Here is a 23,675-nt window from a genome sequence, read left to right as displayed (position 1 = left end):
CAGATATGTAAGAAATAGGTTCTTACGAGAATCGTCTGTGTTTAAGACGATTAAGGATTGTCACAAGAACAACATTGCTAAAAAAAAGGTTCGATATCTTTCGTTTTTTCCAAGATTTTTTTTTTATTTAATTTTTCTCACATTGCCATCTAAGAACGATCATTTAAATGGCCATAGGGAGCTTCACTGTTTGTGGTAAAATAGAATATTCCTGGAGTACGATTAATATGCAATGGATCACCAATACGAGCAGTGGCATCTAAATCATTACAACCATTCTTATCCAAAATATTATCATAACTCTTACATTTGTAGATGGGTGCAAATGAATAGCCTTTAATAGCTTCAGCATACAATGTTACACAACGGCCATGTGAACACGATCCATCGATATCAGTGCCACAACCGGGTTGGTTGCGACCCCAATTTGGATAGAATGAAGCTGTACCAATGGGCTTTAAGAAACCCTTAACATTCCCATTGGTTTGTATGGTTTCAACATATTTTGCATCAGTACTGGCTAATCTTGTTTCTGTATTTTCATAACTGTATAATGGATAAGCAGGATCCAAGCCCACAATAGCTTCCAAAGTACCACGTTTGACATTTTTACCGCAGTATCCAGCAACATGTGCCCCCAAACTATGTCCAATGACCACTAGGTTACTGAAGCTCATACCAAACTTTTGATTAAGAAAATCTATAAATTCTGCAACATCTTCTCCCACTATAGGAACCTTGGCTCGGGCAGAAATATAATTCAATTCAGAATAAGCATTCCAATCTACCGAAATGACATTGTAGTTATCTTTGGAGAGATATGCTTCACGAATTGGTTTATTTGGAGTAGAAGTATAGGAGCCACCCCATCCATGAATGATAATTCTAGAATAAAAGAGAAACAATGTTCGCTCACACAAATTCAAGTGGAAGTTACTGAAACATTTTACCCACCTGGTTGGACGTGATTTCTCAAAATGTGATTTCTTAACAGAGTCCTCATTACCGATAAACAACTCCTCAGCAGTACTAGGATTATCACTAGTGTAAAGATAGAATTTGACATCTCCAGTGGCACGATTTTCTATCAAATCTAAGCTACTAATTCTTAGAGGCGAAGAAGACACCAGTGCTAAAACATAAATTGAACAATTTTATTTCGCACGTACATCAACTTCTTCACATATATAGAATATTACCCAACGTAATGGCTAGGCTGACGTAGACCAAAAGTAATGTCTTCATCCTGTATTGTCTTACTCTAGACTAATCCAATCCACTAAGTCACTGAATATTTTTAAAGTATAAACATGGGAGAAAGTACCATACCTTTGATAAGATTAATAATAAAACAATCCCATTATCCATATAACTACTTTAAAACGTCAATTAGATAAGATTATCTATTACTGTCTTCCCAATAAAAAAACACAAAAATTTGCAATGTATGATCGATAGGCAATATAGTACCTTACTTCATTACCACTCGAATAGATACTGTTCGTGGTGTGTTTTGTTACGATGATGTGAAGATATAATATTTTGAGCTGATAGTTTAAAACATATCTGCAACAAAAAGTTGTACTCAGTATGTAGAGTATAAAAGTTTTCCTCTTGGAACATAGCTTTTGTTACAAAACACTTTTTACTCTTGTTTTGGTTAAAAAATGGAATATAAAAAATGTTTTAACTAATTTCTGTTATTATTTATCGCATGAATTTATATGGTAAAAGTGCGCTTAAAGTTAACTTTCTTGCATATGGGTGTTATTGTTTGACCATAAAATCTAAAGGCATCTTAAAATATAATCTACTGTTTTTGGTATTACCGTTAATAAATTTGTATTACCGTTAATAAATTTGTAGAACACTGGCTCCTTTTTTTGCACATAGTTTATTTTTATGTAATTTTATTCGAGTCGACATATAATCAAATAAATGAAAAATTATCCATTATCTTATATTCAATTGATTAAACAGCATGTTAAAGTTAATCAGAGTCTTTATTATGTTCTTGTATTACAATTTCGATAACTTGATTTTGATTGTCAATCTCTATTATTTGATCATAACTATCATTAGACATCAAAGAGTCTGTGCAATTCATCCATGGATTCGGCTCTTTACTCGTCTCCTTGACGGCATTATGGGTGCGCATATGTGACGTTAAACTATTCGATTGATGAAAAGATTTACCACATATTTTACAGGCATGCCGGCGAATCATCGAATGGGTACGAGAGTGCATATTAAGAATGTGCTTAGTTTTAAATCTCATACCACAAACTTCGCATTCAAATGGTCGTTCGTCAAAGTGTGTGACCATATGTAATTTTAGATTATGGTTGGAAAAAAATGACTTTTCACATAGCTCACATTTTGCTGGGCGCTCGTTGTTGTGTCGACGCATATGGGCTGCCAAGACGGTACTATTTCGAAATCTTTTACCGCAAACCTCACAGACCACTGGCAAAGTATGGCCCAACGAATGTATATTGAGATCTTTAACTGAGTAAAACTCCTTGTTGCACACACTGCATTTATGTAATTCATTCGATGTATGCCTTAGCATATGTTTCTTCAATGTTGCCAGTTGATTATATGATTTACCACAAAACTCGCAAACAAATCCAGTGTGTGTATACATATGGCCCCGGAGATCACGTTCACTCCGGAAGGAATTATCACATTGATCGCATTTGTATTTGAAACTGTAATTGACCTTTCTACCATTAGTGGTTTTGTGATATTTATATTTGTGCTTCAGCCAGCTTCCTTTGGAACAATATGTACGTTGACAGATATCACAAGAATACTGTGTTGCAGCCTCTATTAAATCCGTAGTGCACTCAAACTGTAATAATAAAATCATTTGAAATGAATATAGTATTCATTACATTAAACAAAAATATATATGTGTACATAAAGTGCAAATTCTCCTCTAGATTTTGTTCTTTTCAGGATCTATTCAATATTTGCTGATTCGTTAACAGCAAACAAAAAGTATGCCATTCAATGTTAAGGAGCTTTAAAGGATATTATGTGCTCAATAAAAAAACAGCAATCACCGATACGTGTTTATATGTTTGCTGTTAAATTTTCAAAATTTGAGGTCTGGCGGCCAACAGTTCGTAAAATTTGTTGATGTAAAATGTTACCCAAAGTATTTGCAAGAACCAGAAATTAAAAGCTCCCAAATATGATTAGCAAACATTTTGTTTGCTGTAATGCCTTAATGTGAAAAATATTCAGATTTTTTTGGCAAATACAAGACATATTTTTAAAAAGCTTGTTTTATTGTGTTACGATGGCCTCAAGTTTATAATTTTTCTTTGTTTCGACGAAACTAAAACATGTTTAAAGGTAATAAAGTTTCAAAAATAGCAGGCAATGTTTGCTATTTCCACAAAAAGTGACTGCTCTCCCCTTCTCAGCAGACTTTCTCCTGTTCTAGCAGCCTTTTCTGCTGTGTGTACTAACAAAAAAATTGGAAATTTTCCCAACACGTTCCCCCAATAAAAGACTCTAATTAAATTAATCGGAATCTTTATTGATTACTTGTGAGTCTTCGGAATATACGTTATCATCGCTCGTACCCATAATTCCATCATCCAATATAATGTCGATAACTTGATTATTGTTGTCACAAGACGTCCAATCTTCCGAATTGAAAATCGTCCATGGATTACTCTCATCAGCCGTACTATGAGTATGCATATGGGAGGTCAAATTATTAGATTGAGCAAATGACTTTCCACATATTTTACAAACATATTTGCGATCCTTCGAGTGTGTGATTATGTGGTTCTGAAGAGATTTTTTACTTTTAAATGCCACTTCACATACCTCACATGAATATGGACGATCATGGATGTGTATGAATTCATGGTCTTTTAGAGAGTGCTGCGAATAGAAAATTTTATCACATGTCTCGCACTTTATAGGCTTCTCTCCTTGGTGTTGGAGCATATGAGTTGTCAAAATACTGCTAGTCCTAAATCTCTTACCACAAACCTCACATACTACTGGCAAGGTATGCCCTAGCTTATGGGCTCTGAGAGATTGTATTGTAAAAAAAGATTTGGTACATTCGTCACATTTATGCCGCTTATTTGCCGCATTATGACGCAATCTATGTCTCTTCATAGTAGCAAGCTGAGCATAGGATCTTCCACAAATATCGCACACTATTCCAGTGTGTTTATACATATGGCCCCTTAGGTCTCGTTCAACACGAAATGCTTCATCACATTGATCACATTTGTATTTGTAAGTGTAGTTTTTCTTTAATTTTCCAGCATTATGATATTTGTATCGGTGTTTCATCCAACTTCCCCTAGAACAATACGTTCGTTGACATATTTCACAAAAATATTTTGGAGCATCTTCTTCGGAGTCCTTATAGTGCTCAAGCTGCAATAATAAAACCATTTCAAATAAGAATATACAATTTAAATATAGCTTTTTTACAAGAAAGCAAAAAATAAAATACATTAAAATTAATCCTCCATACAAATTTAATTCAAAAATCGAAAATAGATAATGGAATTAACTTAGAAGAAGAAGAAGAAGAAGGAGGAGGAAATTTTAATATTATTCCGGAATCGTGTACCACCTCAGATACTACAACATATGAGTAGGGATTTACTATTTAGTACTAAAAATGGCACGGGAAGATCTGAAGGGTTTTAACGCCATTCACAAGTGGGAACAAACGACTTCCACTACAAGATTACTTTTGCAGATATTTCAGAGTGATTTTTTCATTAATTAAAACAACGATTTATTTGCAAACTGAACATTTTTTATTGGCTTTTAAATTTCATATATTTCTACTTGTAGGTTTTTAACATATCCAATAATTCTGGATATGAACTATCTTTTTCCATGGCAACATTATGGGTTCGCAGATGAAGATTCAAACCAGTTGATTGGACGAAGGACTTGTCACAAACTTTACAAACATATTTGCGATTATTCGCATGTATTAGCTTGTGTTTACGCAATGCATTTTTATCCGAAAATCTTGAACTACAAACTCCACATGGATATGGACGCTGGTTTGATGTGTGTTTTACACTATGAACCTTTAATTCGTATGAAGTGAAGAAAGATTTGCCGCAAATCTCACATTTTGCGGGTCGATCATTGTTATGCCGACGCATATGTCTATTTAAATCACCACGATCTCGACAACCTTTGCCGCAAACCTCACATATTACTGGCAAGGTATGCAATCTCATGTGTCCGCTAAGTTCAGTGGATGTAAAAAACTCCTTAGAACATTGATCGCATTTATATTTCTTTTTTGCGGCATGACGTGCTCTATGCTGTCTTAGATTACCCAAATGATTGAAGGATTTACCGCAAATATCACACAATATTCCAGTATGCATTCTTATTTTATGGCCGATAAGATGGCGCTCAATTCGGAAAGCTTCATTGCATTTATCACATTTGTGGGTATATTTATCCCTATTGATATACCGCTTGCGAATGTTGTGAACTCTAGATTTATGGGTTCGTAGTGATGCCTCTGTCTGGTATGTTCGTTGACAGATATGACAAAAATGCGCCTTTAAATCATCTGTGGAGCCTTCTTCGCACTCCAACTGTAATAATAAAATTATTGCAAAATTATAATGCAATTAAAAACAAATATAAACTATACTCAATTAAAATCTGTAAATCGCAATAAAGCTGAGATAATACCATACATTATGTTGTGATATAAAAAGAGTAGAGTGTTTATCTGAATATGTAACGCATTTACGTCACTCCACCAAACGACATTTTCCCTACTCTATTTCGAATGAAATTGATAACTAAATTGAAGAACAACTAATTTGGGTATGTTACAACAGACTAAACAGACTAATTTGTGTATGTTGCAATGAAATTGGAGATAAACAAATAGATGACAGATAGCCGACGCTAGATCGACTTTACAGGTGTCGATTAATATACCATAATGTTAAATCTACCAACATTTCAAGTAGGCATATTTTCATGAAGATCGAAGCTATTATGGCGAAAGGACAAAAACAATTTTTGAGCTCTCCAATCTATGGAATTTATTTGTTGTAATGATAAATATTAACATGTATTGAGTACAAGACTAAACTCTTATAATTATTCATTTAATTTAGTACGAAAATAATTTCAAAAGAGACTTCAATTTCTTTTCCAGAGGAATTTGTTTGCTAGTTCAAGCTAACAAAGTATTAAAAAGAAGATGCCAAGTGTTTGCGGGAAGTTCTTCACTCGTAGAAAGCAAAACCAAAATTGATCAACGTTTACACATCTCTTGATTTTATACACCATATCAAAATCCCGTGAAAAATGCAATGTCTCTGTTACGATTTCCACAGATATTTCTTGGCTATTTGGCGTCACTTTGTTCATGTTTATATTTCAAAGAAATTATGGTACTTCCTATTCTAAAAATCCGGACATTTTATTTGGAAAAAACTGCTTTATATACAATATTGCATTTTCACTATCCTACGTTAACAGCTTCATTTGAATGTGGTAATTCAACGTCTTTGCTTTTTCTTGCAACATTATGAGTACGCAAGTGTAGATTCAAGCCAGTTGACTGAACGAATGATTTATCACATATTTTACATAAATATTTGCGATCATTCGAATGTATTAGTTTATGTTTACGCAATGTTTCTTTATGATAAAATCTTGAACCACAAACTCCACACGGGAAGGGTCGTTGGTTTGAATGCCGTATGCTATGCATTTTCAATTCGTAGGGTGTAAAGAAAGCTTTTCCACAAACGTCACATTTTGCTGGCCGATCATTTGTATGTCGAAGCATATGTCTCCTCAAATCTCCACGATCTCTACATCCTTTACCGCAAACATCACAGATTACTATTAAATTGTGACATTTCATATGGGATTTCAATTCTCTGGGAGTAAAGAACTCCTTTGAGCACTCATCACATTTATGTTTCTTAGTTGCGGCATGTCGGGCTCGATGTTGTTTCATATTGCCCATCTGGGTAAAAGATTTACCACAAACATCGCACAATATTCCAGTATGTTTTTTTAATTTGTGTACCTGTAGAGAACGCTCATTTCGGAAAGTTTCATCACATTCATCACACTTACAGGTATATTCATCTTTTTTCAGAACTCGCTTACGAATATTATGAACCGTCGATTGATGTGACATCAAAGACCGCTTCGTGCAATACGTACGTTGACAGATATGACAAAAATACGGTGTAAAATCATCTTTGGAGCTCTTATCATGCTCCAGCTGTAATAATAAAATCAGTGTAAATAAAATGTGATGTTATTCAAAAACTGAATGCTGGACAATTCGTATTTAATAATTAAATAACTGAATAATAAATCATCCTATGCATTAATATCACCCTACGACTCTTAAGAGTAGGCAAGTGAAATAACTGCAATACGAATCGCACTTTATTCATCGGTAATGATTGTAATTTGATACTCATACACTAATGCTCGATTTCTCATTCTTCGATTAGTACATAACCACATGATACACATCCTGTAAGTAAAATTGTTGTATATGCTGTATAAACCGCCCATTCAAACCCATTGTAATACCACTTTGTCCACTTTTTTCTTATCGTAAGAGATATCCATGTTCTAACCAATTTTGAATGGAGAGTGGGAGAGAGTCATTTTCATGAACTAAGGCGCTATAGAATAAAAGTTATAGGTTCAGCTGTATCAAGTCAAAAGTAAACAAAAAATTTATTTATATTACATCTGGGGCTTTTTATTCGTTTTAATCATTGAGTCCCACCAAGTTCTTACTCTGTCCTATCATTATTTTGACCACAACTTGTATTGGGCGGAACTCCAACGTACACAGTTGGTATATATTGCGTGAGTGATTGCTCCTGGCTCGGCTTCTTAATTTCAGCATTATGAGTACGCATATGGGTATTCAAGCCACTTGCTTGTACGAAGGCCTTGCCACAAATCTTACAAACGTGTTTTCGTTCGTTGGAGTGTCCAAGTTTGTGTATTCGTAATGACTTCTTGCGCTGAAATCTGGATCCACAAATTTCGCAGGGAAATGGCCTTTCGCTGGTGTGGGTTACTTTGTGGATGTTTAAATCGTGGAACGAGAAGAAACATTTGCCACAAACATCACATTTTGCTGGCCGATCGTTGTTATGTCGGCGCATATGAGCAGTCAAACGGCCCCGATCTCTACATCTTTTTCCACAAATCTCGCATATTATAGGCAGAATTCCAGTGTGAGACATCATGTGTGCTTTGAGTTCTTTTTGGGTATAAAATTCTTTGGTACATTCCGATTCGTTGCATTTGAAATCCTTAATTCCCGTGTGCCGTATTCTATGTCTTCTCATATTTCCAACCTGTGTGAAGGATTGACCACAGATATCACACACAATGCCCCCATGTTTTCTTTTATGTCCACAGAGATCACGCTGAGTACGAAAGACTTCATCACACTGATCGCACTTGTGCCTGTAGGAAGTTTTCCTGGAAGCCACCGCTCGCTTATGAGCACGATTTTTATGTTGCAGCATACTTGATTTTCTACGATACGTGCGATTACAGATGTCACAGATATATGGAGTGTCATTATCCGCTTTAGAATCATTAGTGCCCTTCAACTGTAATAATAAAATCACGACTAGTAAGAATATATGATGTGATTTTTAGTCTACATATTGAAAGTAGTTCAGAGTGTGTCAGATCAAAGTATATTTTTTTATTTTCATTTTTTCATATATAACACAAACTTTCTGAAAGTACTAATGAATTAATAGCCAAAATAGGCTTTGCTTTGCACAATGCAATGTAATTTTTGAGTAGAAATATTACATCCTTTGTGTATTTATAGACCTACAAATATACACTAAAAGTATACGGTAAATATAATTAACTGGAGAGTCAGCGTGGTACATTTTTGTTTAATAGTGTCAGCTATGTGAGGTCAGTATCCCAAAAAGAAATTCAATATAAAAACAAGAATTACTCTTCAGACTTTTTATTGATTTAAAATCGTTGACATTTATGTGTCCCAAATTCTTACTCTTTCATATCACTATTTTGACCACTGCTTGTATTGGGCGGAACTCCAACGTAAACAGATGGTATATATTGCGTAGGTGGTTGTTCCTGACTCGGTTTCTTTATAGCAGCATTATGAGTACGCATATGAGTATTCAAGCCACTTGATTGTACAAAGGACTTGCCACAAATCTTACAAACGTGTTTTCGTTCGCTGGAGTGTCTAAGTTTGTGTATTCGTAATGCTTTTTTGCGCTGAAATCTTGATCCACAAACTTCGCAGGGAAATGGCCTTTCGGTGGTGTGTGTTACTTTATGGACGTTCAAATCGTGGAACGAGAAGAAACATTTGCCACAAACATCACATTTTGCTGGCCGATCGTTGTTATGTCGGCGCATATGAGCTGTCAAAACGCCACGATCTCTACATCGTTTCCCACAAATTTCGCATATTACAGGCAAAATTCCTGTATGAGACATCATGTGTGCTTTGAGTTCTTTTTGGGTATAAAATTCTTTGGTACATTCCGATTCCTTGCATTTGAACTCCTTAATTCCCGTATGCCGTATTCTATGTCTTCTCATATTTCCAGCTTGCGTGAACGATTGACCACAAATATCACACGCAATGCCCGTATGTTTTATTTTATGTCCACGAAGATCACGCTGAGTCCGAAAGGCTTGATCGCACTGGTCGCACTTGTGCCTGTAGTAGGTTTTCCTCAAAAGCACGGTTCGCTTATGATATCGGGTTTTATGTTGGAGCATACTTGATTTTGTACGATACATACGAGTGCAGATGTCACAGATATAGGGAGGGCCATTATCCTCTTTGGAATCATTATTGCCCTTCAACTGTAATAATAAAATCACGACTAATAAGAATATATGATGTGATTTTTAGTCTACATATTTAAAGTAGTACAGAGTATGGGGTCTGACCCCAATATAATAGTTTTGCTTTTGCATGTCCCTCTCATTTTCATATTTCACACATATAGCACACTTCTTCAATTTATTAAAGAAATAAGTAACGAATGAAAATATTTTACATTTACTTTCCTTCGTGTGCTCATAGACCTTGTAATAGTAATTGTAATTAATTGTGGAATCACAGTGGTACAGTGATTAACACAGTCGCCCAGACCACATTATGCTGCTCTAGGGAAATCTGCTAAAACATCGAAAACTCTGCTGAATATGGGAAAACAGTCACACTTTGCTGAAACAGCAGAAGTAACCAGCACCGACTCTAGTGCGGAGTAGTGACGAAACTTTCATCCATTAAGAAAGACGCGTCAGTCCATTCACAGTAGTTTATCTACTCACTGTAGATGGCACTTTTTGGTCTGCAAATGTTCCATTGTTCTTTTGAAAAGACATCCAATTTTGTAAAAGAATTTAAGATGATGTATATCTACACCTTTTCGATAATGCAAATTGATTGATTTGTACGGTAGTTCTCATTCTCCAAAAAGAAATTTAGTCACTTGACTGCGCAATTGATTGTGAATGGACTTGAGACGTTTATATCTTGTTTGGTCTAGGCTTGAACTCAAGGAGTATCACAGAAGCTTCTCCAAGTTGCTACAACAACAAAAACTACAAACAAAGGAAATTTTTCCTTGCATATATATTTTTAGGGCGTTATAGAGTGATATAAGGAAATTTCACTATTTTAACTCTTTAGCTATTCACACGTAATTTGTCGCATATAGCGAATGCTTTTTGCACTTCGAATCGTTTTAAAGTTATTGTACGGTATATGATCTAAAATTTAAATACATACATAAAATACACAAATTTCAATTCAAATTATAAACATTTATTTCTATATTTCAAAATAATTATCGTTGTTGGATATATATGGGTTTCTAGTGATCAAATTTTCCCCAGCGGCATCATGAGTTCGTATATGCGATTTCAACCCACTTATGTGAGCGAATGATTTACCACAAACTTTACAAATATGCCTATTGCGGTCCTTCGAATGTATACGTTTGTGTACACGCAAAGATTTTTTCGTTTGAAATCTTGATTTGCATACATCACAGGGAAAGGGTCTTTCCCTTGTGTGTGTGACCGAGTGAATTTTTAAATCATGATATGCATAGAAAGCTTTTCCACAAACTTCACATTTTGCTGGACGATCATTGTTATGCCGACGCATATGGGCCGATAAAAAGCTTGTGTTTCTAAATCTTTTTCCGCAAACCTCACAGACAATGGGTAAACCTGTGTGACATATCATATGAGCCTTTAATTCTTTCGCTGTATAGAATTCCTTGGAACATTCTTCACATTTATGCTCCTTGATGCCGGAATGGCGTATTTTATGGCGTCTCATATTGCCAGCCTCTGTAAAGGTTTGTCCACAAATATCACAAAAAATGCCAGTATGTTTTACCCTATGGGCCAGCAATTCTCGTTCTGATCGGAACTTTTGGGTACATCCAGCTTCATTGCACTGCAAAATTGGGTTTCGCCACAATGTACTTCCCATATGAAATTTATTGGTATGACCCTGCAAACTTTTTCGAGAAGCATAGCTTCGTTGACATATGTCACAGTAATACTCAGAACCATTTAAAATTAAGTTCGTTTTATCGTCATACTGTAAAAATAAAATGATTACAACAAATGAGAAAATTAAGGGCCTCATTCATAAAAATGCAAGTATTTTAAGATACAGATACTAATTAATGACAAACATCTTACATAAATTTAAACTTTTATGAATAAAGCCCCTGATTTAGCTTAGTGTACAGATTTGAGCGTATGTACTTTCGCAAACGAACCATTTAATATGAGATTTTTTAAGACAACATATTATGAATCATTTTATCTATTTTTTTTTGTGCCATTCCAAATTAGTTAATATACACTTTATTCATTTGTCTCGGTCGAGTTTTCTTTCCAATAATTTTTCTATATATAGTGTACTAAATTGTTTGCCAAGATAATATAGTAGTTACTTTACTTCACTTAATTGCTTTAAAAACGTTTTACTAATACAACCGATTGTTCTTTAGACTCGATTACTTTTTTTTATTCATAATTACATCATGAATGAGTATTCACCATCACATATTTGAGATTTTTGTTATATATTTCCAATGCATATTTGATAACTTTAAAATAAATGGAAACATGTACATTACCTAAAACCCTATGGGAAAACTAAATCTACGGAAAGCACTGCAAACCGCTCCAACACACGAAATCAACATGTGGTTTAGAGAATCACACTTAAACATCTTATCCATCGACCAACTTATACTTATACACTCAATTACATACAAAAAAGATCAACAATTCTTTTGCAATTAAAATTTTAAATGAATTTGAAAAAAAAAAAACGCAATTAAAACTTTTATTGATGGAATCATTTTTCTTCGCTAAATCAAAACTAAAATCAATCACAATAATTGATGATAATGTAATTATTTTATCAATTTTGTGGTTGAAACAATTTCAACTAAAAATTAATTGGATAAATTAATTTCGTGATTGAAACTGTGTAAATAATCTAAACTGAATGGCTTTCGACTTCTTTGTTAGATTAATGTTAGAAGTTTAACTCAACAACTCAAGGAGTATTCATTATTCACTGTTTTCACCATGAAAACACTACCAGCGTAATGAAAAGATTTGTGCCAAGAACAAGCATTAATGTGAATCATTAAATATCTTGAAATGTCCATTCACGTCGCTGGTAACCTCATTTTGGAACAGCAAGCAGTAAAATACCTGGGAGTTTATTTGTCATACAACCTTTCTTGGGACAAGCATATTCAGATGATAAAATCTAAAGTATCCAAGGAAACAGGGAAATTCAAAACCAAACTATCCACGGATACGAAGCTACTACTATATTACGCTTTGATCCACTGTCATTTTGTCTACGCCACTACTATTTATGGATATAAAAAGTGTAATGATATTAAATCCTTACAGTCAGCACAAAATCAAGCTTTAAAATGTGTGTACAATTTACCGAAGGATTTTTCTACAGAACTGCTCTTTAAAAACTATGCAAAAACTGTGTTCCCCATAAGAGGAATATACAAACAGCACATTTTAGTTGCTATGTTTAAAAATTTGAGAGTCAATAACTTATACTTGAATTTCAAATGTAATAATGATGTCTCCCATATGCGTACTAGACAATATGGTAAGTTGATGTCAGCCCGATGTAGAACTGAACTCACAAAAACAGAGAATCGAATATGCTGAACCTCATGAATTTAATGAACTACCACACAGAAAAAAATATCACCAAAATATTTCCAATTAAAAAGTTAATTGAAGTTGAAAATTTTTTCAATTAATAAATTAATTGATACAATTAACTTTTTAATCATGATAGAAACATTAAGTTAATTAAGTCAATGATTGAAATTTTTAAAATGTTTAATTAAAAAATTAATTGATACAATTAACTTTTTAATCAAATTCGGAAGCCTAATTCAGTTAAAAAAGTGCTGATTTTTTTTTACTTTTTTAATTAAAAATGTATTTCAAACAATCATTTGTTAATCCAAATAAAAACTCTAAGCCAATCTAACTAAGTAATTAAAAATAGTTACCTTAATAAATTAATTGCGTTTTGCAATCAACATCAATTAAATTTTTAATTGAATCAATTAAAAAATTAATTGAATTTTGCTGAAAAAATCAATTAATTTTTTAATCAAGAATTTTTTCTATGCCCAATTAAAACTGTGATTGATACTATCATTTTCGTGATTGAAGACATTTCAAATAAAAAATTAATTGGATCAATTAATTTGGTGATTGAATCAGAGAAAAATTTTTTTGTGTGCACAGACTCTTAGAGACACTGCTAGAATTTCTGTTTTTAAAACTCGATTGAAAAAGTATATCTTTGAGAGAATTGAAATGTTACTTAAAAAACATATAATGTTGTATCTCCATATTTAAATGAAAACTTTGCGTAATTTCAAAATGTTTATAAATTGTAATTAGAAAATTACCAACTAGTCACTACTAAAGCCTTTATGGCGCAGAGACAATCATTTCTTTGTAAATATTGAATTATTGAATAAAATAAATAAATAAAAAAAGTATAAGCGTAAATAAAAGTGCTCCAAACACGGTTGCCTGTGGAATTCCAGTGCGCAAACTATGTACAAAATACTCATAAACTTTATATACTACATATTGGAAGCTATCATACAAATAAAAGTCTAGATGAAGGTCCAGTCATGGTATCGGCATATTTATATCGAACTACATTCCAGTATCTGCGAAAATGTTTTATATTTTAAATAAAAATACTGAATATAGTTTTTATATAACGAATGTATAAAGAGGCAACGTTCTGTTTCCCGCCTTTATTTAGATTTATTCATGTACTAAGTTATAGTTATAGGATACTAACCTTGGAGTTTGTGTCGTTTTCTTGCAAATTATTATCTTCCCATTCGTCTTCATTGTTGTCCTCTTCATCCTCATTTTGGGATACGGGATTCAAATCAGACTGCGATTCGTTGACTATTTCTATTTCAATATTAGTTGAGATATTGGCAGTTTCAAGATCCATTTCCATTTTATCAATTTCGCTATCTTCATCATCTACCGGTTCGTTTTCTTCACAGTTTGCTCCTCCTGACTCATCAGATAAGGGCAAGTCATAACGTTCCTGCTCAAATATTGGTTCTTCGATATCCTCTTGTTTAATGGGATCATCGTCGGGATCTTCTTTAATCAACAATTCATCTATTTCAATTAAACTTATACTTTGTTCATCATGGTGAGCTTGAAAATGTTCTATAAACTGAGCAAAGCCAATTTTTTCATCGCAAAGAAAACAAGTTACATGGAATTCCGCGGGCTGAGAAACGCAAAATATTTCCCCACATTTATATGGCTTGAATGGATGCGGTGTGCAGGCCGTTTTCAACATATCGCGTCCTCCGATTTTTCCTTCAAATTTAGTAAAATGCTGGAAATTTTTTACAACGCTATTTTGTCTTCTTCTTCTTGTTCAGGAGACGTTCGCAGGGTATATTTAAAAAGGTAGTGTTTCCTAACAGCTGATTACAATTTATGATTGGTTGTCACCCTGTTAACTTTTTTGGATGTAGGAACACTTATGGGTCTCTCCATCAAGTTGTAAGGAATCGTTGGTGATATGTAAATTTCGTTTCCATGGCGCCGTTCATACATTTATTTGAACGATTATTTTTGGATTTTACAGAAAAACATGACAATGCTGACACGTATCTGCTAATAAACGAAAAAATAAAATATAAGTGTTCGTTACCTGTGAAATATAAACTTAGTACCGGCCTTAGTATAGTAATCGTATTATTACTGCTATTATAGAATTATAAAAAATATCATTAAAAAATTAATCGTTGAATAAAGTAGTTCGAAAACTGCCTATTCTATTGAGTTTTTCATTCTTTACGTGCGGGTTATCAATGGAAGATTTGAAAACCAGCTTGTCTTTGCAGAAAGTTTATTGAATCAATTAATTTATGTGTGAATGTGCGTGAATGGGACTAAAATAAATATGTCGTGCGTGAGCGTGCTTGAGTAATAAAATCAGTTCGTAAATGTGCGTGAATAAAATTTCTGCAAAAACACGCTCACGAAAAAAATCAACATTTATTTGTTACTCGTATGTTAAATTAAATTGATTTAGCTGTCGAACTATATTTTATTTACGAATTTTGTTACCTTTGCTCATTCCCGGTTGGAAAATGTCGTGAGTCTCGTGAATTTTTCGTGAGTTACGTGAATTGTCGTGAATCGTGCGTGAGCGTGAGTCTGTAAAAGTAGTTCGTGCGTGAGTACTGCTTTTCATTTCGTGAATGTGCGTGAATGTCTACGACACTTATCGTGCGTGAATAAATATTTGACTTCGTGAGTGTGAGTGAAATTTCACTCACGCGCACACCTCTACTTTCAATACTTGACTTGAGAACATTTGACAAAAAAAAATGTAATAGCCCCCATATATGTATATTATTGAACTTTTTCTTTAATATATCATATAAATCATAAACGAAACGAGTAAATCTCAAAACTAGTTTGATTCATAAATATTAAGGTGCTGGGAAACGACCAGCACTTCTAATATTGACATTTTGCAAAGATTTCAATGAAAGACCAATTGTTTATGTAGTAACCAATTATTTATTTATTACTCTTCAGATGTGCTCGGCATGCATTCATATTTAACCATTTGCATCCACTTCTTTCTCGAAAACAAGTTGAACTGTGCCTGCCGTATTATTGTAGCCATATTCTTCGTTGTGGGTATCCTTTTCGGCAACTGGTATATTGTCTAGCGTTGGGGGTTTTATGGCGGTGGCGTGTGTACGCAAATGTGACTTTAATCCATTTGATTGGGCAAAAGATTTGCCACAAATCTGACAGACGTGATTACTCCTCTCTTTCGAATGAATCCGTTTATGGACACGTAGAGCTTTTTTGCGTTGAAATCTTGACCCGCAGACTTCGCATGAAAATGGCCGGTCGTTAGTGTGAGCCACGGAGTGTACGCTTAAATCATACTTAGTAAAAAAGCTTTTTCCGCATACCTCACATTTTGCTGGTCTCTCACCTGTAGCAAAAGGAAGGAAATATACTAGCTATTATTAATAACTTTATCCCAATAATCTGAAAATTAAAATCACCTGTATGTCGTCGCATATGAGCTTTTAAATCTCCACCATCTCTACATTTTTTACCGCATACTTCACAAACTATAGGCATTCCATTATGACAGAACATATGCCCCTTAAGCTCTTTCGCAGTAAAAAACTCTTTAGGGCATTCTTTACATTTGTGTTCCTTAATTCCGGAATGGCGTATTTTGTGTCGGACCATATCCCCAACATGTTTAAATGGTTTTCCGCAGATATCACAAAATATCCCCGTATGCTTATATTGATGTGATCTTAATACTATCGCTGAACGAAATACCTCATTACATATTTCACATTTATGAATCGGTTTAGGTGTCTTCCTATCCCACTTATTGGGATTATGGGCACTGTAATGATGTTTTTGCAAAGCTGGCTTCGTACTATACGATCGAGGGCATAGAGGGCATTGAAAAACTAATTTTTCCTCAGTATTTGACTGAAAAGTATAAAAAATTATAGAAACATGTTAAATTTCGGCCAGTTTCGTTACAAGTTAAAAAAAAATAATTTTTTTGTTAAATGCAGCTTATGGGTTCTGATGCGAAGGATGCAAAGCCAATAAACTTTGATCATTTATGTGTCAAGACTATTCTATATATTTATTTTCGGCATACAAACTTGCAGAACATTGGAACCCATAAACGGCAATGTTCCACAAAATATATTTACATTATCCTCCACTTCAGTTTCTGTTTCATCGTTCGACCCTTCATCATTATTAGCTTTATCGCCTAATATAAATTCCTCAGACATATTGGATTGTGGAGTTTCATTGCATGAATCAAGTTGTTTTGATTCATCGATCTGTTGCAATGGGTTATACTCCTCTTCCTCGATCTCTTCTAACGGATTACCATTTCTTCTGTCTTCGTGTATAAACTCTTTGGAAGGGCTCACAAGCAATTTATATTCAGCACTTTCTTGGTCACTTTGAGATTCAGCTTTTGTGTCTTCCGCTTCCAAGGAGAGCAAGTCTTTGCTTTCAACCAGCCCCTCAAGTGGAATACTTTCCTCGACCAAAGTCAAATGCAGTCGTTGGAAGTGGCTCACAAACTGATCATAGTCAATCAATTGATTGCAGAGAATACAGGTGACAGTGAAAACTGCCGGTGGCGACATGCAATATATCTCCGCACATTTGAAGTTATTGTTTGACTGGACAAATTTTGAAATTGTTAACATATTGTCCCCAATTTATTTAATTATCGTACTCTCGTTTTTTTTCTTATATTTGTAAAGCAAAACAAACAAAAGAGGCACAATTAGTTGCAAGAGTAATTGTGGCGTAAAATATACACGTCAGATACCGTCCCTCAATAAGATTTTTTTAAGGGATGGTCGGATTTCCTTGGCAAAACGCAACCTAACTTGGAGGGAATATAAAAAACCAATTCAATATGTTTCCATTCCTTAAACTAAAATAACGAAGAATATTAACACTGAAAAGAATTTTTCGCAGTGAAACACAAACAGTATGCTGGCCATTACGTTCAAATGTAGGTTGCTACGTAATGAATAATTACAAAAAATATTGAAATTGAAATCTATTTTTCTTTAAATGAACAGCTGACTATCGTAAACAATTGGTCCCATACTTTTCATCCAGGAGAGATGCTAAAAAATTGTTTTTTGCCTACTAACTACAATAACATATCATGTGGCGAGATAGTATATCAGAATTTTGATGCATTTATTTTTAATTGCAAACTATGCAAAATAAAAGAGTTCAATTTTGAAGATTTCCTAATTCATCTGAAATATGTGCACGAAGAGGAACTTAACAAAAAGAAATATTATGATGGAACAATGGTCACATTTCAAGACCAAGAAGAGTATAATAAATGCGATTTCGTGCACATTTTGAATTCGGTTAAAAAACGAAATGAAGCAAGTCATGAAGATGTCAAATTTGACGATAGCGATGATGTTGATCAAGAATGTCGAGCGACCGAATCCGACTTGGAGAACCCAGAGGAAAGCAAGTGCATAATAAAAAAGGTAAGTACTTGTCGAAAATACGTTGAGGATTTTCATGTTATGGCCATAAGCATAGGAAGGCCTCTGGGGAGGGGGCTTAGACCCCCCCCCCAGAAAAATTTTAGCTCCCCCAGAATTTGAAAACCTACTTACGATCGAAATCTGAACATTTATAAAATAAATCTGTGGTTGAACTTTTGATTTAGTTGAATAACTAAAGCTCCTTTATTATTTTGTTTAGTCTGGTTTAGACAATTTAATTAAAAAAATAGTAATTGATACTATTCTTTCATAAATTAATATCTTAATAATGCTGCAAAAAAGCATAGCCAAAAAGAAGTGAAATGTTCTTTTTGGGTCCGGACGTTGTGCAAAATTGGCGGAGAAGCGATGAATGTAATATGAAATTGTCATAGAACGAATGTCCACCGCTTCAACAGCCGTTGCAATGAATTTGCATCACTTCTTAATTTGTGATCCAAATTCAGTGTTTTGAATGTGAATTAAAAAATTTTGTTATATATTCCCAAATAATTAATTTTTATCATTTTTATGATTTTTAATGCATTCTAACGCTCGTTTGAAACGTTTTCCCTCGAATATTTTAAAAAATTCTATAAAAAATTCTATAATGAATTTAGCATTTTTGTGGCAAAATTTGAATAATTTGTACCATTTTATTTATTCTTACTTTTTTTTAAAGAAACTAAAAAATTACGCATTAAAATATGAAAAAAATTAAGTAAAAAAACTTCCTATGTAGTTAAAATAGTTAACTTCTTTGTTAGGACATTTTTGGAAGTGCTTTTAAACTCCCAACTTTTTTGCTGGAACAACTCCCAATTTTTTTGCTGGGAAAAGTGTGGAACTACTTTTAGTTGCTTTATTATAAATTAATTGTCGAGTTATTTGGATGCCTTTATTGTTATTCATTTTTATGAAATAAAACATTAATTGAACCTATAAGTTCAGACTATAAATTTTCAGCTGGGGGGTCTATACATCCAAAATGTTTGGATGGATATCCTCGAGGATATTTATACTTTTATAAAATCCCTAAAAATCGTTTACTTTTCTACTATTTACAAATAGACTTAATAAAAAAAACTTTGCTTAGTTAAACTTCGGGAATACCGTTGTCACATTGATACAATTGTTAACAATCCTGCCTTGCATACGAAGGGTCATGGTTTCTATCACAGTTGTGGCTGAACAGCAAAATAAAATAGAAATCCAAATCCTATACTTCTCGATGAAATACAAGTTACAAATGCGAAACGGAAATAGATACGGTACTTTCCACCTATTATATGTCCAGGACACCATCCTTTGTCACATTTTGAACATTCATATTGTGTCGTTTTGCTCTTTGGAAGTTTGTCTCACATTATATCGCAGATCTCCAGGATAACGGATATTCATATAAGATTATCCGTTTAGAATTTCATGTGCGTGTATTTTTGGTTACTATAGATTTTATTTTTTAAATGCAATTGTGATCGTATATAAATGTTTATATCTTTTTGAATATATCTAACATTAAATTTAATTTTTCCCAATAGCCGCGAAAGCCAAAAGAATATTCATGTGAAATATGCAATAAAAAATATGCCGATGAGAAACGTTTAAACATGCACGTAAAGATGGTCCATCTTAAAAAAAAGACGCACAAATGTGAGCATTGCCAGGAAACATTTTCTTCAGCAGCTTCTTTACAAAAACATATTGGCAAACAGCATATTGGATTCGAATGTCCAACATGCAGTAAACGTTTTTCTTCCGGGCGTGGTTTAAGACGCCATATGCTTCTACATATTGAAGTAAAAGAATATATTTGTTCATTCGAGAATTGCGGAAAACAATTCGCTACACCAGGACTTCTTAAAGATCATCAACGATGGCATGCTGGCCCTCTTCTTGTTTGTGAAGTATGTGGATATAGTTGTAAGCAGCGCGACTCTTTAATAGTTCACAAAAGACATCATAGTGGCGAAAAACCATTCAGTTGCAAAATTTGTGATGCGAGGTTCGCTTCCAAACCCCTTTTGAAAGAACATATGGCAGCTCATGAAACCCAGCGAAATCATGTTTGCGATGTTTGCGGAAAACGTTTTAATCGACCCAAAGCTCTTTACCACCATAAGCATTTACATTTGGGTATAAAGAAATTCGTGTGCAAAATTTGTGGGCTGGCATTTGCCCAAGCTTCAGGACTTTCAGCGCATATGAGGAAGCATAGAGAAGAAACAACTGGGACTTTCACTTCAGTAATTGGCAATAATGAGTCCTTAGGGGCGAATGCATTTTAAAACTTATGAAATATATCGTAAATAAAAATATGAACAAGAAAAAATGTACCTTGCAATTTGCTTAGCAACTACGAAGGTTAGTTGAGTATACACCCATTTATGGATCAACCTCAATTATGCCAATCTATCGTATTCATCACGGGACCAAGTTGATATGACATGCAAGAAAATTTGTTGGAAAATATATAGATCCAGAATATATAACGCATTCAACATTGCGCGTTTATGCTGTTTATAAACAACTTCAGACGACATATATAGGTAATATAAACTACATAATACTTAAATTTAGAAAATAAAACAATCTACAAAATAACTCATTTCATCCAATAATCACAATGTATTCGGGCCGATTTTTTGGTATGATTAGTGCTCAAGAATAAAGTATATCCTAACGATCAAATTTGTCAATCAGACCCACATAAAATCCTATTACAGGAAAGTACATAATGTAGTGAAGTAAATAATAGAAAGTTTTAGTACCACAAATATCACCAACACCGATTTCTAAATACCTTAGAATTTATTTATTATTTGAACATTTACAGTTGATATTGTGTTTTTCCCCATATTATAACATTATTAACAAACTACATTTACGACGTATTTTCTAGTTTGAAGGAATTTTTGAGTAATTCAAGTTACATATTTGTGTTGTTTAGCTATTCGACCCAATTTAGGCCCAAACTCGAATAGTATAGTCCCAGCTTCCCGTTGAAAGAGCCGTGCCATCTGGTGAAACTTGAACACAAGATACCTTATTCTCATGGCCATATAGCAAACATATGCGTTCAGATTTTAATGTGTCCCATAAATTAACAGTGTAGTCGTTATACCCAGCAAATAGAAGTCGGCCGCTTACGGAAAAGTCCACAGAGTTCACACCAAATATGATACTTTCCTTTGAAAAGACTGATACTTCTCTGTCAGCACGCATATCAAATAAGCGACAGCTACTGTCATCTGAGCCTGTAGCTATAGCATCTCCACTTGGATGAAATTTGACACTGTTCACATCTGATTGATGGCCCTCGAAGGATTGCACAACACAACCCGATCTCATATCCCATATGAAGGCCATACGATCGCAACTGCCAGAAACGAATGTATTGCCTGTCTCATTGGGAGCTAAATCAATAGCCATAACATCTCCTGAGTGACCGTGGAAGCTTTGGAGTAGTTGACCAGACTCAACATCCCATAGAGCACAAGTAGAATCTCCACTACCGGTGAGTATTTGTTGGTCCGAGTTGGGATATATACAGCAAGACATGTAGCTGGTATGGGTGCCCACTGTACGCTTTTTGGCAGACATTTCCTCGTCCGATGTTATTGGATACACCGTTACTTTGTTGTCTAACCCGCCACAAGCAACATAGTTTCCAGAGGGAGCATATGCACATGACATAATCCATGTAGTTGGCATTGTGACTGCATGCTCCTTATTGGTGGTGAACGCATCCCAAATTATTAAGCGACCATCTTGTGATGATGAGATTATATGCCGTTTATCAGGGCTCCAGTCTGTGCACAGAACTTTAGCTTGGTGACCTTTCAAAACTTTGCGAGGTTTAATATTAACAAAAGCTATCTGTTCCAATCGTTCTGCAATAGAGGACAAACTAACATCATTTAGTTTTTGGCGTTCTTCTTCCAACTTCGTTTTCAAATTTTCTGCCTCTTTCAACAAGCTGGCCATTTTTTCATTGGCATTTGTCTGACTTTCGGTCATTGTTATAAACAAACTATACTGCAGGAACAAATGTTTTAAAATTTTTCCGCAAATACGATTTCTACCTCTTTCAGAATAATAATCAATACATGAAAAAAAATAGAGTACACTGGAATACTGAATTTTATACGTGACATGCGCATTTTGTTAAGTGTCTATATAGGGGTATTGGAGAACTACGACGACTGCCGTTAAGTTTTTCAAAAATATATGTATGTATTATTTTTATTTTCTAATCAGAAATTTGCCAAGCAATCCAACTTGAAAATGCAATTCGAATCACCAGGGGGGTATAAAACAATATAAATTAATATTTATTTACTAAAAACGCAGTCAAAATTTGTAAAAATATACAAAATTTGATAACAATATCATCAACTGGAATCCAACCAATCCATTGGAAACGAAATTGATTAAATTGCAAGTATCTTAAGCCTTCCACTATCAAGAATTTACGACTCTTCCTCGGAATGGTAAACTTTTATGGGCTTTTCTTACCTTGCAGGGCAAGCTTGATTTATCCAACTACTCATAATCGGCTTGTGAACTGAGGAGGTCGAGAAATCATTTTCGCAATTTAAGTCAAGCTTATCAAAAACGTGTACGTGTAAGTTAATCCCCAATGTTACGATATTCGGAATCGCAAGAATTAATTTTGTTATAAAGAAAAAATTGAGATACTATTGGACTCAAATTCAATTTGTATTTAAACTTCTTATTAAAGAGAACCATATCGCCAAGTTTTACATTTATATGTTTTAGGGTTAAAAAATATGGCAAAAAAAATTTGCGATTCCGAATATCGGAACATACCCCAATACTTTTTGTCAAATGGAAGAAAATTGTTAAAATAACTTTAACGCTATGCGAATTAAAAGACAGGCAACATTTAAGTAAATTAATCATTTTAGAAAATTCTGAACCAAATTTAAG

The 23,675-nt window shown here is 34.0% G+C and overlaps 5 protein-coding genes across 6 annotated transcripts; 1 reads left to right on the top strand and 4 right to left on the bottom strand.

The window, feature by feature from the left end:
• Positions 1–98: 98 nt before the first annotated feature.
• On the bottom strand, positions 99–1,353 carry LOC142232172 (phospholipase A1-like). The gene is made up of 3 exons (XM_075302889.1): positions 1,200–1,353; positions 955–1,132; positions 99–885 (listed from the first exon to the last, which is right to left on the bottom strand). The coding sequence occupies exons 1-3, from the start codon at positions 1,243–1,245 to the stop codon at positions 150–152; spliced, it is 960 nt and encodes a 319-aa protein (XP_075159004.1). The 5' UTR covers positions 1,246–1,353; the 3' UTR covers positions 99–149.
• A 9,492-nt stretch (positions 1,354–10,845) lies between these two features.
• On the bottom strand, positions 10,846–11,994 carry LOC142232174 (uncharacterized). Of its 2 annotated transcripts, none has more exons than XM_075302891.1 (2): positions 11,841–11,994; positions 10,846–11,656 (listed from the first exon to the last, which is right to left on the bottom strand). In XM_075302891.1, the coding sequence occupies exons 1-2, from the start codon at positions 11,841–11,843 to the stop codon at positions 10,874–10,876; spliced, it is 786 nt and encodes a 261-aa protein (XP_075159006.1). In that variant the 5' UTR covers positions 11,844–11,994; the 3' UTR covers positions 10,846–10,873. The 2 variants fall into 2 exon arrangements, with proteins under 2 accessions (XP_075159006.1, XP_075159007.1); XM_075302892.1 differs by having other exon boundaries at positions 11,761–11,899.
• Positions 11,995–16,186: 4,192 nt separating this feature from the next.
• Positions 16,187–17,977, bottom strand: LOC142232168 (uncharacterized). Its single transcript, XM_075302885.1, has 3 exons — positions 17,394–17,977; positions 16,713–17,160; positions 16,187–16,639 (listed from the first exon to the last, which is right to left on the bottom strand). Exons 1-3 carry the CDS (start codon positions 17,904–17,906, stop codon positions 16,251–16,253), a joined length of 1,350 nt encoding a protein of 449 aa, XP_075159000.1. The 5' UTR covers positions 17,907–17,977; the 3' UTR covers positions 16,187–16,250.
• A 319-nt stretch (positions 17,978–18,296) lies between these two features.
• Positions 18,297–21,054, top strand: LOC142232171 (uncharacterized). The gene is made up of 2 exons (XM_075302888.1): positions 18,297–18,722; positions 20,264–21,054. Exons 1-2 carry the CDS (start codon positions 18,336–18,338, stop codon positions 21,008–21,010), a joined length of 1,134 nt encoding a protein of 377 aa, XP_075159003.1. The 5' UTR covers positions 18,297–18,335; the 3' UTR covers positions 21,011–21,054.
• A 460-nt stretch (positions 21,055–21,514) lies between these two features.
• On the bottom strand, positions 21,515–22,845 carry Gbeta5 (guanine nucleotide-binding protein subunit beta-5). Its single transcript, XM_075302893.1, has one exon. It carries the CDS (start codon positions 22,740–22,742, stop codon positions 21,687–21,689), a length of 1,056 nt encoding a protein of 351 aa, XP_075159008.1. The 5' UTR covers positions 22,743–22,845; the 3' UTR covers positions 21,515–21,686.
• Between the last annotated feature and the right edge of the window lie 830 nt (positions 22,846–23,675).

This window comes from Haematobia irritans, chromosome 3 (genome assembly GCF_050003625.1).
Source record: "Haematobia irritans isolate KBUSLIRL chromosome 3, ASM5000362v1, whole genome shotgun sequence".
NCBI classification, from domain to species: Eukaryota; Metazoa; Arthropoda; class Insecta; order Diptera; family Muscidae; genus Haematobia; species Haematobia irritans.
Note: the sequence above shows the minus strand (reverse complement) of the source record. Positions and strands in the feature narration are given on the sequence as shown.